The sequence below is a fragment of the Cetorhinus maximus genome, chromosome 16, assembly GCF_964194155.1.
Source record: "Cetorhinus maximus chromosome 16, sCetMax3.hap1.1, whole genome shotgun sequence".
NCBI classification, from domain to species: Eukaryota; Metazoa; Chordata; class Chondrichthyes; order Lamniformes; family Cetorhinidae; genus Cetorhinus; species Cetorhinus maximus.
In genome coordinates, this window is record NC_135894.1 from 25,590,240 (window position 1) to 25,607,385 (window position 17,146).

General features: G+C 42.5%; 1 protein-coding gene across 1 annotated transcript in view; it reads left to right on the plus strand.

The window, feature by feature from the left end:
* The window catches only part of LOC144692049 (cytoplasmic tyrosine-protein kinase BMX-like), a 94,216-nt gene extending 87,946 nt beyond the window's left edge, over nucleotides 1-6,270 (plus strand). The window contains exons 17-18 of the mRNA XM_078560605.1: nucleotides 3,110-3,267; nucleotides 5,879-6,270. Coding sequence (XP_078416731.1) covers nucleotides 3,110-3,267; nucleotides 5,879-5,953 — 233 coding nt within the window. The 3' untranslated portion in view covers nucleotides 5,954-6,270. The remainder of the gene's footprint in view (nucleotides 1-3,109; nucleotides 3,268-5,878) is intronic.
* Nucleotides 6,271-17,146: the final 10,876 nt, after the last annotated feature.

Genomic DNA, 17,146 nt, shown 5'->3' on the forward strand with positions numbered 1-17,146 from the left:
CTCATGATTGTGACAACATCCAAATCTCTGTAGTCTATTACTACCTCACACTGCTCTGCCACCCTTATTCTGTCCTGCACAATGCTTTCTCTGTCATTTATTAGCGGAGCCATTCCTTTCACAGTCACCCATTGAGCAGAAATCAAAACTACTTAGGAAATATTTGCCTAAAGCGAGGACAGAACTGAGAACTGAAAATCAAAGATTTCCTCATTGTCTTTGGAAGAAGATAGTTTGTAAACCAAATACCAGGAAAGAAAGAAAACCCGAGGGAAACATTTCTCAGGGGGAATGGGTTCTCCAATCCATTCCTGAATATTCCTTTAACAGCTATCATGTGCCAGGCGGTAGTAGCTCTGACGCTAGTTCACCAGCTTGTGCCTTAAGCAGAGTGCTCCAGTCCTCAAGTACCAGTGCTATTGGGACTGAGCACATTAAGGTCATACAGAGCTGGTGCAGTGATCTTAGCTAAGGGTAAGAGCAAACCACCAGAAGTCTAATGTCTGAACTTCCTGATTGTCACAGAAATCTACCCCTAAATTATCTAAGTTGGTTTAAAAAAGTCTCAATTTTACGATCAGTGGCAAAGCAAAGGGCTTGCCACTGACCTCGAAGAAAGCTGCCTTCAAAGATTTAGTGATCCCTGTGATGTGGATTTCCCCTTTCCACTGTCGCTTTGTTTCTGGCATCAAGTCAAGGGAATCTCTGGGCATCCAGCAGCAATGGTGCCAGCAAGTAGGGTGTGCAGCCAATCACAATGAAGTATTCTCACAGACAGCAAACCAGAAAGTTGAAAAAAAAGAGTCCCTTCCCTTTTAATTTTTAACTTTTATAGATAGTGAAATAAATGATTGGGATATATAAGTAAAATGCTGCGGATGCGGGAAATCTGAAATAAAAACAGAAAATGCTGGAAAAACCCAGCAGGTCTGACAGCATCTATGGAGAGAGAAACAGAGTTAATATTTCAAGTCTGTATGACCCTTCTTCAGATCTAAAGAGAAGTAGAAATGCGATGAATTTTATACTGTTTAAGAGAGTTTGGAGCAGGTAGAGCAAGAGAGAAGGTGAGGGATAGGCAGGTGCTAAGGAGAGATTTGACAAAGATGTCATGGGCACAAGACAAAGGGAATGTTAATGGTAGTGGTAAAGAGTAAAAAAGGTGCTGATAGTGGCATAAAAGTAAGAGAACAGAATGTGTTAATAGCAGAACAAGGGTCAGCGCTCTGTGAAAGCCCAACATAGAAACAAGTGACACATGGTCCTGTGGGGGGAGGGGGGGGTTGGGGAAAAAGATGAAAAACAGGATTTTAAAAAAACATATACAAATAAATAAGTAAAGATATAAAAATTGGATTAAAAAAGGGGTCAAGATGGAGGACAGAGTTCATGGTGTGAAGTTGTTGAACTCAATGTTGAGTCCGGAAGGCTGTAAAGTGCGTAGTCAGAAGATGAGGTGCTGTTCCTCAAGTTTGCGTTGAGCTTCACTGGGACAATGCAGCAGGCCAAGGACAGACATGTGGGCATGAGAGCAGGGTGGATTATTGAAATGGCCAGCGACAGAAAGGTCTGGGTCATGCTTGTAGACGGACTGAAGGTGTTCCACAACGCAGTCACCCAGTCTGCATTTGGTCTCTCCAATGTAGAGGAGACCGCATTGGGAGCAGCGAATGCAGTAGACCAAATTGAAGGAAGTGCGCAAGTGAAGCGCTGCTTCGTCTGAAAGGAGTGTTTGGGCCTTTGGACAGTGAGGAGGGAGGAGGTAAAGGGGTGGAGGTAGAAACCAAAATACCATAAACAAACTTTTTAAAAATGTAGAATTTCTTATCTTAATGGAGAAATTTGATTTTAAACAACCATAAAATTACTCTTTCAGGTTTAGAGAGGTTTTTTATTAGCAATTAAGAACTTAGTGCACTGTTAAATACACAGTTCCATCTTATTTCACAAGCTGTAACATTTTCAAGGTTTTTAACAGTGAGACTAAGAGCACAAGAGTGCAAGTCCTCTTCAGTTTAATGATTTCCCATTGATTGCAGTCTGAGGGAGAGGGCCTTCAGCAGTGTATCTCTGGAGGGGCATGGAATACACTGGGAATACATGGAATACACTGGGAATACATGGAATACACTGGGAATACATGGAATACACTGAAAGCAACTTTTGGAATTCCGTGCTTAGCTGTGTTCGTGCAGACAGTTTTGCTATTATTACTATCGCAAATCCTGGGCCATTGATAACATTCCAGCACGGTGTCAGACTCATGTGTCACTAGACGGTTCTTGTTGCACTGTTGCGGGAGCAGTTCCTTTTGCACCACAGTTGTGTTTTCAGTCAATTGCTCATGCTAACCGCACTGCCAAAATCTCTTACATTCAATGCACAAATACTAAAATATTAATGGGTGGATGGATACCAAAGTAAGCACAAAACATACAAAATAATATGGAAAATAAGGCCTCTGCAATCCCCTTTAATGTGGCAGTCAGAGAAGCTTATTTGCTGTGGCAAAGGCATCGACAAAGTAAACGGTGTCCCTGTTCCAGTGTCATGAAACAATAACTCAGACCCTAACCTGCAATAATTCAATGATTGCCTACATTTACAAGTTGCACTGGCACTTCAGGATGCTTGCTGTGACTTTAATTGAGAAAGAATAGCCGGGAAGAGAAATTGGCGCTACAATACTAAAATGTAGGTGTCCTTGTACAACATTTAGCACACAAACATTATGGGGGTTAAGCTGGGCTGAGTAGATGCCATTTTAACCCCCTATATATTGAATAAAAATTGACACCCGGAATCTCCATGGGATTCTCTGAGCTCTGCTCAGAACTCTAGTCGAAGATTAATGAAATCCCTGGTTAAACACTGTTTCCACCAATTGTCACAGAGGTTCCAGGGTAGAGATTTAACTGCAGAAAGAGACCTTTCGACCCAATATGTCTGTGCAATCACATTTTGCACAGAAAATAGGCTCATGGACAAATTGTAAAAGTTGCATTTATTGGCCAAATGTCTGTGAATCTGCACACCAAGACAATGACCTACTGACCTCTAGTTAATGTGCGTGCTTGACTTAAAGATCATGTCCTGTTCATTCATATAGGAGTGCTGATGTGGGAGATCTTTACTTTGGGAAAAATGCCGTACGAAAGGTTTAACAACAGTGACTTTATTTGGAAGATCCTGTCAGGATACAGACTCTACAAGCCACAGTTGGCATCTGAGGAAATCTTTCACATTATGTCAAGCTGCTGGCATGAGGCAAGTGGAACATCTGGATAAGTTAGCCAATATTGGCAGGCAAAAGATGCAGCATTGAACAATGGCTCCCTTAGACTCAAGCTCGAATACCAGAGAAAACTAAAGTGGAGAAGTTAGCATGAAGGGAAGTCAGGTCAACTGTCATCACAGAGATTCAACCCCCAGACTATTGTGGACTAATTGGGCAAAACCAGGATGGTAGTGGGGCTTCTCTGGTGGGTTTATGTCTCTGAGTTCCTGCAATGAGTTGCTGCAGTGGGAACATTACAGGTGGGCAGGATTACACTTGGCCGTGAGGACCACTCACTGGGCTTGGCACACACTGGGGGAATGGCCACTAGGGGAAAGCAGCAGACAATGGTTGGCGCCCATGAAATCACGATCTAGTCCCCATGACAGTTAAAGCTGAGTTGGGACTTTTTGACGATCTGTGCGCTGATAGATGTTGTAAAATAGACACATCGCTAAAAAAAAATTGTTGCTCTTGAACTTGCGGTTAATTTAACATCCGCATATTTTGAAGCTGTTCCATTATCAACAAGCTTGACAATCAGAACCGCCTCAAGAAATCAGACACTTTAAAACACTGACGTCACACACAAAGCATAACAGTAGCTCTGCTTTGAGCTTCATCTTCATTTATTTTGGTCACCTGGGGCCTAGAAAGCCATCGCCACATTTAGAAATCTCCAAACTCAGCTACAGAGAAATCCATGTTGGTAGAGTTCTGTTTACCCCAATATGAAGTTCAAACTCTTTCACTGTAGTACATACCCCACTTGTCTGGACCTAGAGATCTTGGATGTAGGCTGGTGGAACCAAAGGAGAAAGAGAGCTGGATTTAACCAGCCAAAACTGCATGGCCTACAGCAAGGAGGGTGGGTCAAACCCAGCCAATTGTCCATACATTAGAACATTGGCTTAAAGGGCTAATGGAAGAAGCGGAAAGGGCCCAAGCCCTAAAGCTGCAGACTGAGAATGGAGATAGGGCTTGAGGCTGAGAATGGATACAGGGTTCCAGACTGAGAATAGAAAAGGGGCTCCAGACTGAGAATGGAGATAGGGTTCCAGACTGAGAATGGAAAAGGGGCTCCAGACTGAGAATGGATACAGGGTTTCAGACTGAGAATGGATACAGGGTTTCCAGACTGACAATTGATACAGGGTTCCAGACTGAGAATGGAGATAGGGTTCGAGACTGAGAATGGATACAGGATTCCAGACTGAGAATGGATACGGGGCTCCAGACTGAGAATGGATACAGGGCTCAGGCTGAGAATGGATACAGGGTTTCCAGACTGAGAATTGATACAGGGTTCCAGACTGAGAATGAAGATAGGGTTGGAGACTGAGAATGGATACAGGATTCCAGACTGAGAATGGATACAGGGCTCAGACTGAGAATGGATACGGGTTCCAGACTGAGAATGGATACAGGGTTCCAGACTGAGAATGGATGCCAGGTTCCAAACTGAGAATGGATATGAGATTCCAGGCTGAGAATGGATGCCAGGTTCCAGACTGAGAATGGATACAGGGCTCCAGATTGAGAATGGATACAGGGCTCCTGAGTGAAAATGGAGCCAGGGGTCCAGACTGAGAATGGATACAGCATTCCAGACTGAGAATAGATACAGGGTTCAGACTGACAATGGGTACCGGGGTCTAGACTAAGAATGGGTACAGGGTTCCAGACTGAGAATGGATACAGGGTTCTGGACTGAGAATAAATACAGGATTCAGACTGAGAATGGATACTGTGTTCCAAATTGAGAATAGATACAGAATTCAGACTGAGAATGGGTACAGGGTTCAGATTGAGAATGGGTACCGGGGTCTAGACTAAGAATGGGTACAGTGTTCAGGCTGAGAATGGGTACAGGGTTCAGACTGAGAACGGAAACTAGGTTCCAGACTGTTTGAATGGATATTGGGTCCCAGTGTGTGATGTCTGTAGTGCTGCATAGAGAAAATGATCATGAAGGGATGACTTGCCTTTATATGGCACCCTTCCCCACCTCATGACACCCCAAAATGCTTTACACCCAATGAAGTACTTCAGAAGTTAGCCATTGTTGGAATGTTTGAAACATGACAGTTGATCTGTGCACCAGTTCCCACAAACAGCACTGTGACAATCACCAGCTAATCCGTTATTGTGTTGTGGGCTAATTATTGAATTTGACACAGGGGATAACTCCCCCGCTCTTTTTCAAAATAGCGCCATGGGATCTTTCATGACCACCTGTGAGAGTTAACTGTAGCATCCAACAGACATCACCTCGATTGTTCAGTGCACTGAAGTGTCAACCTTAATTCCTGTCCTCAAGTCTGTAGAAAGGCAGACACGTAGCTGAGCTCTATTTGACAGTAGCATTTGAAAAGGTAAAATTGGCAAGGAGTCTTTGAGGTTTCTGAATGCCATGTGAGTCTGGGTGAGGGCAGCAGCTACAGTCAGTGTGGAGGCTGTCCTCACTAGGGTGAGCTGCATAATTGCTCTACAGTTAACCCTAAATCCTCCATCAGGTGAATGATGCTGGTGTTGTTGATCTTGTAAAACTTTATCTTTCATCATCGGATTTCTGCTTTCCCTCTCTTTGTTTTTGCACAGCAACCAGAGGAACGGCCCACTTTTAAGCAGCTGTTATTTAACATCCAGCCTCTCCGTGAAGATGACAGACAATGAACGGGTACTTGTGTGCTTTGGACCTTTCCCTTTTCTCATGGCTTCCTGTAATATTTCCTTGTTAAGCATTTTCAGAAAGAACGTGTGGATTTTGCATGATAAGTAGTTTCTATTCCTCTCTTGTTCCGGATCCAAAAATAAGTTATGGAGAAAATGGCCGCTCAACTGCTTCTGGTGGCTGGGCAGAACTTGAGCATGCACATCTGTTCCATTATTATAGTACCAAATAAAACCTCTCACCTAATGAGGAAATGTTTTCAACTGATTATGTTGTATTCTGACAATGAATGTGAACCAGTAAAGTTACCCAAATTATCACTCGTGTTTCCGTTATTTCTTAGTTCTGAGCGAGTAAAGGTAGTTCCATCAACGGAGACCAGGTAGAACATTACTGGGTACTGTTTAAATTTAAATCTGCCATTCAATAAAATCACGGCTGATCCAACTGTAACCTCCCTCCTACCCCCAGTAACCTTTCACCCCCCCCACCCCGCCCCCCCCCTCCCCCCCACCGTTAATCAAGAATCTATCTAGCTCTGTCTTTAAAATATTCAAAGACTCCGCTTCCACTGCCTTTTGAGGAAGAAATTTCCAAAGACTCAGTGAGAAACCTCTGTGAGAAAACATTTTGCCTCAAATCTGTCTTAAATGGGCGACCCCTTATTTTTAAACAGTGACCCCTAGTTCTAGATTCTCCCACAAGAGAAAACATCCTCTCGACATCTACCCTGAGCCCTCAGGATCTTTAAGGTTTCAATCAAGTCACCTCTTGCTCTTCTAAACTCCAGTGGATACAAGCCTAGTCTGTCCAACCTTATCTCATAAGACAACCTGCCCATTCCTGATATTAGTCTAGTAAACCTTCTCTGAACTGCTTCAATGCATTTACATCCTTCCTTGTATAAGGTGACCAATACTGTACACAGTGCTCCAAATGTGGCCTCATCAGTGTCCTGAACAACTGACGCATAACCTCCCTACTTTTATATTCAATTCCACTCGCAATAAACCGCTCCTAGATCCCTCTGCTTCTCAGAACTCTGCAATCTCTCACCATTTAGATAATAATCTTTTTTTATATTCTTCCTACCAAAATGGACAATTTCACATTTGCCCACATTGTACTGCATTTGCCAGGTCTTTGCCCACTCACTTAACCTATGTTCCCTCATAGTCTCCTTATGGGCAGATGATTTGGATAGGCGGGTGGGTGCCAATTAACGGTCAGCCAGCATGAAACACACACTGAAAAGCTCAGCGCTGCCAGAGTGGGGGCAGGAAGAGGGCTGGCACTGACGTCAGTGTGGGTGCGGGCAAGCGCTGACAGAAAGCTCCCTGAAGGCAGTGAGCTGCCTCAGGGAGCTGCAGACCTGAAAAGCATTAAATAAAGTTATTAAAATCATGAAAAAAATTGTGCCAGTGTCACAATCAGTCACCTGAACATAATACATGATAAAAATGCTGTCCGTAGATTTTTCTTTTTCTTTTATTTAATAACAGAAATCTCATCCCGCCCTTAGATGAGGCTTCATGAAAAATGCAAAGTCCACCCGCCTGATTCGTCTGTCCACCAACCGTAAGGTTGGATGGAGCCACAAAAAATTGGAGACAATTGCCCCTTTACTTACCTTAATTGGCCTCGTAATTGTCAGCAGGCATGCTTCTGACTTTGGCGGGTGCCCAGCGACTGAAATATCGCGTGAGTGCGGGATGATGTCGGGACGCTCACCCGATGTCATCACGCGCAATTTTGCGTCCAATTTCATCGGCTGTACACCCGCATGCTGAGCTCAAAATTCTGCCCTATGTCTTCTTCACAACTTAATTCCCTACCTATCTTTGTGTCATCAGCAAATTTCGCAGCCATACCTTTGGTCCCTTCATCCAAGTCATTTACATAAATTGTAAAAAGTTGAGGCCCCAGCACTGATCCCTGTGGCACACCATTCATTACATCCTGCCAATCAGAAAAAGACTCATTTATACCTACTCTCTGCTTCCTGTTAGCTAGCCAATCTTCTATCTATGCCAATATGTTACCCCCTGTACCATGAGCTTTTATTTTATGCAATAACCTTTGATGTGGCACTTTATCAAATGCCTTCTGGAAATCTAATTACAATACATCCACTGATTCACCTTTAAACACAGCATATGTGGCTCCTTCAAAGAACTCCATTAACTTAGTTATACATAATTTCCCTCTCACAAAACCATGTTGACTCTGCCTGATTGCCTTGAATTTTCTAAGTTCCCTGCTATAACATATTTAATAATAGCTTCTAACATTTTCCCTTTGACAGATGTTAAGCTAACTGGCCTGTAGTTTCCTACTTTCTGTCTCCCCTTTTTGAATAACGGAGTCACATTTGCTATTTTCCAATCTAATGGAACCTTGCCTGAATCTAAGGAATTTTGGAAAATTAAAACCAACACATCAATGATCTCACTAGTCACTTCTTTTAAGGCCCTAGGATGAAGTCCAACAGGAACTTGTCAGTTCCAACAATTTGTTCAGTACCACTTACTTCCCTGGTGATCGTAATTTTCCTGATTTCCTCCCTCCCTTCCAATTCTAGATTTACAGCTATTTCTGGGATGTTATTTGTATCCTCTATAGTGAAGACCGATGCAAAATACCTGTTCAATTCATCTGCCATCTCCTTATTTTCCATTATTAATTCCCCAGACTCACTTTCTACAGGATCAATGCTCACTTGTTAACTCTTTTCTTATTTAAATATCTATAGAAACTCTTACTATCGATCTTTATATTTCTAGCTAGCTTTCCCTGCACTCTAATTTTACCCTCCTTATTAATCATTTTGTCAGTCTTTTCTGTTCCCTATATTCTGTCCAATCTTCTGACCTGCCACCTGTCTTTACGCAATTATATGCTTTTTCTTTAAGTTGGATACAGTATTTAACTTTTTTGGTTAACCACAGATGGTGGGTCCTCCCTTTAGAATTTTTCTTTCTCCTTGGAATGTATATATTCTGTGCATTCTGAAATATCTCTTTAAATGTCTGCCACTGCATCTCTATTGACCTATCCCTTGCCTCATTTGCCAGTTCACTTTAGCTAGCACTGCTTTCATGCCCTCATTTAAGGTTAAAACACTAGTCTTAGACCCACTCTTCTCTCCCTCAAAGACTTAGTATCACTTTTGCTTTGAGCAGAGCACAACTCTGATGCCTTCAAGCTTTAGACCCATGTATGACTGTTCACATGTGCCTAGTTTCAAAGAATGAACCCATAGTAGGTTTACCCAATCCCCTATAAGTGATTGGCACCTTGTGTCTTCTATTGTAAACAAGCCAAAGCTATTATATCATTATAATATGACACTTAATACTAACGTTAGGTGCTGAAAATCAGAAAAGTTCCATTCACGAACACCAACATACCTCAACATATTCACCATAGGATCATAGGAACAGGAGTAGGTCATTTAGCCTTCAAGCCTCTTCTGCCATTCAATGAAATCATGGCTAATCTGTGACCTAATTCCATATACCCACCTTTGTCCCATATACCTTCATACATTTGGTTAACAAAAATCTATTAATCTCAGATTTTAAATTTACAATTGATGTAGTGTCAATTGCTGTTTGTGGCAGAGAGTTCTAAACTTCGACATCCCTTTGTATGTAGAGGTGTTTCCTAATTTCACCCCTGAAAGGACTGGCTCTAACTTTTAGATAATTGCTCTCTATTCTTAGGCTCTCCAACTAGCGGAAACAATTTCTGTCTAACTGCTCTACCTGTTTTCCTTAATATCTTGAAAGCTTTGAGCAAATCACTTCTTAACCTTCCAAATTCCAGGGAATACAACCCAAGCTAGTGTAATCTCTCCTCATAATTTAACCCTTGGAGCCCTGGTATCATTCTGGTAAATCTACACTGCGCTCCCTCCAAGACCAACATATCCTTTATGAAGTGTGCCAAGAACTGCTCACAATGCTCTTGGTCTGATCTAACCAGACTTTGTGTAGCTGAAGCCCAAATTCTAACCCCTCATATTCTAGTGCTCTATAAATAATGGTCAGCATTCCATTAGCCTTTTTAATTATTTCCTGCACTTGTTCATGATTTTTCAAATTATCTTTTTACCCGGCGCACCGAGTCTCTTTGGATCTCCACTGTTCAAGCCTTTCACCATTTAGGAAGTACCCTTCTCTATCCTTTTTAGGTCCAAAGTGGATGACTGCACGTTTGTACACGTAAAATGAGATCCATTTGCCAGTTTTGCCCACTTGTTTAATCTATCAACATCTCTTTGTAATTTTATGCTACACAGCTTACAATGCCACCTATCCTTTGTCATCAGTAAATTTGGATATGTGGTTTTCTTACTCATCGTCGAAGTCACTAATATATGAGGTGAATATTTGATGCACCAAGGCAGATCCTTGTGAGCTGGCAGTCACAGTCCAGGTGTTCCTGAGAGACCCATCCTGCCCGTTAAGAGTACCTGCCCATTATCCTTACTCTCTGCTCCTACCACTCAGTCACTTTCCCAACCTGGTCAATAATTTGCCTTCAATTCCATGAGCTTCAACTTTAGCCAAAGATTTTTTATGAGAGACTTTTTCAAATGCCTTCTAGAAGTCCATGTAAGTAGCATCCCTTACCTCAGTGAGCACATTTATTTTGAAGTCTATCATCATTTGAGAAAGGCAGAATTCCACTGGTCTTGGCATTGCTTCAGGTGCTTGTTTTATTGTGTATCTCAAAGTACTTCTTCATAATATAACATGAACTTTACTGTTCTTTAATGAGGAATATGCTATGATTGGGCTTTTGGCCATATAAGAACTAGCATTCTCATTTTGTCACTATTATTGATGGTGCGTTCTTGAGTCTAACTCAAGTCATTTAGCAATTACAGATAATACTGAGTGTATTCTTCATTTCTAAGTGTGGCACAGACCTCCTAAATTACGAAGTCGATAGGGGGTTTTCCAAAATGAATAATGTGTGAGCTGGTGGTAAATCACACCTCACTGGTAACCTTGAGTGACAGGTTACAGCTGAAGATTGGGGTCTGAAAGCAAGCTCAGAAACTGCAATTGAATCCAAAGACACAACATGAAAAGTGTGCTGTCTGAATGCAGTCAGTCTATATCATTGCTTTCGGGTTTGAATTGGCTTCAGTGGCCTTATTTCTATCTGGAACTGGTGGTTGCTGTTGTTTTTATAGCTTTAAAGGCTTGCTGTCTCTCAGTGCTACAGTGGATTAGACAAAGCTTGGTCATTGAGTTCTTCTGCATTTAGTGTTCACAGTCTTCCAGCACATGAGAGGCTATTCTGATCGAGGAAAGCACTCCCTCAACAAGCGACGAAGAATTGTATGCAGACATAAGAACATATAACTGAAACACTCACCAATGTTAGTAATGTATCACTCCCTAATGTTGTAACTGAATCACTTTCTAATGTTATAACTGTATCACTCTTGAATGTCATAACTGTATCATTCTCTGATGTGTTAATTGAATCGCTCTTGTTACATAAGAACATCAGAAATAGGAGCAGGAGTAGGCTATTCGGCCCCTCAAGCCTGCCCCGTCATTCAATAAGATCTGCCCCAGGCCTCAACTCTTCTTTTGTGCCAGCTCCTCACAGCCCTCAACTCCCCAATATTTCAAAAATCTATCTACCTCCTCTTTAAATACTTCCAGCGATCTAACCTCCACAACTCTCTGAGGTAGAGAATTCCAGACACTCACTACACTCTGAGAGAAGAAATTCCTTCACATCTCAGTTTTAAATGAGTGTCCCCTTATTCTGTAACTATATTCCCTAATTTGAGATTCCCCCACTTGTGGAAACATCTTTTCAACATCTACCATGTCAAGTCCCCTCAGAATCTTGTACGTTTCAATAAGATCACCCCTCACTCTTCTACATTATAATGAATAAAGGTCTAACCTGTTTAGCCGTTCTTGATAAATCAACCCCTTCATCCCAGGAATCATCCCAGTGAATCTCTTTTGAACTGCCTCCAATGCCAGTATATCCTTTCTTAAATACGGGGACCAAAACTGTACACAGTACTCCAGTTGCGGCCTCGCCAACACCCTGTACAATTGTAACAAGACTTCCTTATTTTTAAACTGCAACCCCTTAGCAATACAGGCCAAAATTCCATTTGCCTTCTTAATTACTTGCTGCACCTGGATGCTAACTTTTTGTGTTTCATGCACAAGAATACCCAGATCCCTCTGTGCTGCACTTTTTTTGGAGTCTCTCTCCATTTAAATAATTTGATTTTTCCTACCAAAGTGCTTGACCTTACACTTTCTACATTAAACTCCATCTGCCAAGTTTTTGCCCACTCACTCAACCTATCTATATCCCCTTGCAGATTCCTTATGTCCTCATCACAACATGCTCACCCACCTATTTTTGTAACGTCAGCAAATTTGGATACATTACTCTCTGCCCCTCCTCCAAGTCATTAATATAGTTAGTAAATAATTGAGGCCCTAGGACTGATCCTTGTGGCAGTCCACTAGTTATGTCTTTCCAACCTGAAAAAGACCCATTAACCCCGACTCTCTGTTTTCTGCGTGTTAACCAATCCTCAATCCATGCTAATACATTACCCTCAATACTGTCTTGTGCAATAACCTTTTATGTGGCGCCTTATCGAATGCCTTCTGGAAATCGAAATACACTGCATCTACCGGTTCCCCTTTATCAACTCTGCTTGTTATATCCTCAAAGAACTCTAGCAAATTTGTCGAACATGATTTCCCTTTCACAAAACCATGTTGACTCTGATTGCGTTAAGCTTTTCTAAATGTCTGGCTATTTCTTCCTTAATAATGGACTCTAGCATTTTCCCAATGACAGATGTTAGACTGACTGGCCTATAGTTTCCTGCTTTTTGTCTCCCTCCCTTCTTGAACAGGGGCGTCACATTAGTGGTTTTCCAATCCGCTGGGACCCTCCCGGAATCCAGTGAGTTCTGGAATATTTTGACCAATGCCTCCGCTATCTCTGCAGCCACTTCCTTTAAAACACTTGGATGCAGGCCATCAGGTCCTGGTGACTCGTCTACCTTTAGTCCCATTAGCTTGTCAAATACTTTGTCCCTTATGATAGAGACTGTTACAAGATCTTTCTTCCCATTAGTTCCTTGCTAATCTGATATCTTTGGAATGTTTATAGTGTCCTCCACCATCAGGCCAATGTAAAATATTAGTTTAAATTATCTGCCATTTCCCCGTTCCCTGTTATCAATTCTCCAGTCGCATCCTCCAAGGGTCCTACACTCACTTTAGCCACTCTTTCTTCTTATATACCCGTAGAAGCTCTTGCTGTTTGTTTTTATATTTCTTGCCAATTTACTTTCATAACCAGTTTTCTCCCTCTTTATTAACTTTTCATCAGCTACTGGTTCCTAAAAAATTCCCAATCCTCTGGCCTACCATTACTTTTTGCCGTTTCATATGCCTTAGTTTTTGATTGGATACTCTCCTTGACCACCTTTGTTAACCATGGGTGGTTCATCCTTCTCACCGTGTCCTTCTTTTTGACCAGGATAATTTTTTGCTGAGCGTTATGGAATATCTGCTTAAATGTCTGCCACTGCTCATCCACTGACCTTCCCCTTAGTCTATTTTCCCAGCCCGCTTTAGACAACTCTTTCTTCATACCTCTGTAATTGCCCTTATTTAAGTTGAGGAAACTGGTTTGAGACCCGAGTTGCTCACCCTCAAACTGAATTTGAAATTCTACCATGTTGTGATCGCTACCCACTAGAGAATCCTTAACTACAAGATCTCTTATTAACCCTGCCTCATTACACATTACTGTAGTGATATGTTTCTGTTATTCAAATTGCAAGGTGAATTATCAAATTCTGCTACATTGCTATATTTATTACATATATTATTCCCAGAAGGTGGAACCAACATATGTCTTTGTCCCATTACAGTGAATACCTGTTGTCGCTAAGCCTAGGAATAGGTATTAAATAGAGCTCAGGTGCTTCTTCACAGAGATATAGGGAGTATATTAAATAGGCTAGTGACTCAGGGTGCCTCCTGTCTGCTCAGGAGCATTAGGGTTAAGATGTGGCCCATTCTTTCCAGAGCAAGGCATGTGAATTCAGGGATACTTAAAATGAGGAAGTCAAGGAAACTGTGCAATGATTATCTTATTCTTGGAGGAAGCTGTCCTGCTAATGGCCAGAGAAAAAAGATCAGTCAAACAAGATAAAATCTAACTGCTCATTCACAGCCACTAACCACTGGTGTTCCAATTATTTAGCAGTCAGGCTGTGACTTACAGCAGCTTTCACTCCCATTAATTAATGACACTCTTTCATTCTCTCATTGATTATGCGTTTCTCCCTTTTTGAAAAATGCCATTAATTCCACCCTTAATGCAACAGCAAAGCAAATGAAAATATTATGTGCACCAGGAAAGAGAGCAGAAGATATATTTACAGTTTCTCCTTCAAATTTCCCCAGCTTATCCCTCATTTTTTTTATTCATTCATGGGATGTGGGCATCACTGGCTGGGCCAGCATTTATTGCCCACCCCTAATTACCCTTGAGAAGGTGGTGGTGAGTTGCCTTCTTGAACCGCTGCAGTCCATGTGGTGTAGCTACACCCCCAGTGCTGTTAGGGAGGGAGTTCCAGAATTTTGACCCAGCGACAGTGAAGGAACGGGGATATATTTCCAAGTCAGGATGGTGAGTGACTTGAAGGGGAACTTCCAGGTGGTGGTGTTCCCATCTATCTGCTGCCCTTGTCCTTCTGGATAGTAGTGGTTGTGGGTTTGGAAGGTGCTGTCTATGGAGCCTTGGTGAATTCCTGCAGTGCATCTGGTAGATGGTACACACTGCTGCTACTGCGCGTTAGTGGTGGAGGGAATGAAAGTTTGTGGATGAGGTGCCAAACAAGTGGGCTGCTTTGTCCTGGATGGTTTCAAGCTTCTTCAGTGTTGTTGGAGCTGCACTCATCCAGGTAAATGGAGAGTATCCCATCATACTCCTAACTTGTACCTTGTAGATGGTGGACAGGCTTTGGGGAGTCAGGAGGTGGGTTACTCTTCACAGAATTCCCAGCCACTGATCTGCTCTTGTAGCCACAATATTTATATAGCTAGCCCAGTTCATTTTCTGATCAATGGAAACCCCCAGGATGATGATAGTGTTAATCATAAGTCAATCAGCTGCCTGAGACCCTCTCACTGGTTACCATTCATTATTTGGAGGCTGCTCAGTCAGAAACGCTGTGATGCAGCTTGTAGGGAGGTACCATCACCCACAGCCCTCAGCAATCCCAGCCCCATCCCCAATGCCATCTTGCTGGCTCAGGGCTCACTCTGGGTGTACACCAGGCTTCCTGTGAGATTCACACCTTTACAAAGGCAGGCTGAAAATGGACCTGCCTCAGCACCAGAGGTGATGGCAATGGGCCTTAAAGGGGCAGGCTTTAGCCAGAGTTGCAGAGAGTCCCTTGTTGTCCAAGTGTTCGTGGAGTATTCAGCCATGGGGGCAGCACAGCTGAACACAACGCTGTCCTTACCTGGCATTTGGGCTTCCTACAGGAGTCCCATTCAGAATAAGGACCATGGTTAATTTTTGCTTGTCACTCAAACACTGCTCCAAGTGACACTACCTCAGTAAGTGGGAGTCAAACCCAGGACGTGAGCAGATTCAGTAGCTGACTAAAGGGTTTATTTAGCACATATCCATATCTCAGGCTGCTCAAGTTTGACATTTGGGAGTATCCCTTGTATAATTCTAAATGGATGCTGCTTTAGGCTTTGATGAAGCTGGGACTTATGACCCTCGGATAACCACCATAACTATTAACATCCACTTCCTTTTTTTTAATTGTCCACCAATAGTCTCTAATCAAGTCAACAAATGAACAAATGAAATATCTTTTATATAAAACAAGCAGTCTTCACATCTGTTCACAACTGAGTGACAATTGGAGGGCACTGTGTCAGCCATTACCCATTTTTTGTTGAACTCAGATAAATAATGAGCAAGAAAAAAGTCAACTGCTGTAACTTCTGTATAGGTCACGCTGAAGCTGCTGTACTGGAATCTTGCTGATCGAAGCAGTTGTCTGAAAGCTAAATCTGCACAATGCCCCAGTTACTATGGGTTGTCAGGTCACTGACATACAGGAACCAGACTAGTCTTCGATGTAGCATAGAGTTGAACAGCAAGGCTGATCCCTATTGTTTCCACTTGCAGGGGAGATCAAAGCTAAGGGCTATAACAATAAGATCATCATTAATAAATCCAATATGCAATTCAGGTGAAACCTCTTTACCTATGGGGAGAGTGGTTAGAATGTGGAACTCGCTACCACAGGGAGAAGTTGAGGTGAACAGTGGGTACATTTAAGGGGATGTTAGATAAACACAAGAGGGGGAAAGGAATGGAAAGATGTACTGACAGGATTAGATGGAAATGAGTGGGAGGGGGCTCGTGTGGGGTTGAAACACTGACTATCTGTTGGGCTGAATGGCCTGTTTCTGTGTTGTAAGTATATAACACGACTCACATCGTCATCTCCCTGTGTGCATCCTCTGCGGCAGTGACACTGCTATTTATTAAAGGGGGACTCTTAAGTCCTGAATAAATAACACAACAAGAAGCTACAGAATAGCCCATACAGGAAGGTATACAAATGACATCGGGAAAGGCGAGGGAATGAAGGGCTTAGATCACAAAATCAAGGGCAGGATCAAAAAGAAAGGTTTTGAAAGCAGAGAGGGAGATGGAGAGAGCAGCCACATCAACTGAATGAGCAACATCCAACTGGGGGAATAAAGGAGTAAAGGCGGAGGGTAAACCCAGGGTGAGATCTAATGAAGCTCCAGGGAGCAGGAAACAAACAGCAGGAGGAGTTTAATTGTGCGGGAAGTAAAATGTCAGCCTCCAAATGATGGGATGAAAGTGGGGAATTAAGTTGGTGGTGGATTAACAGCGGAGCATGCTTTCTGAACCTACTTTTAAACCATTAGCATGTCCTGCATACTCATTAAAATGCGTGGTGGCCGGATTGAATTGTACCTTTGCGATTAAGTCAGCAGCTAGCAAGAAGCATGTGCCTTCAGATTCACGACCGGTTAAAGGTGACGCACAACTGGTGAGGCAGCCTTCCTGGTGGATTTGGCATGCAGCTGCTTATCTTGTATGTGGGACTT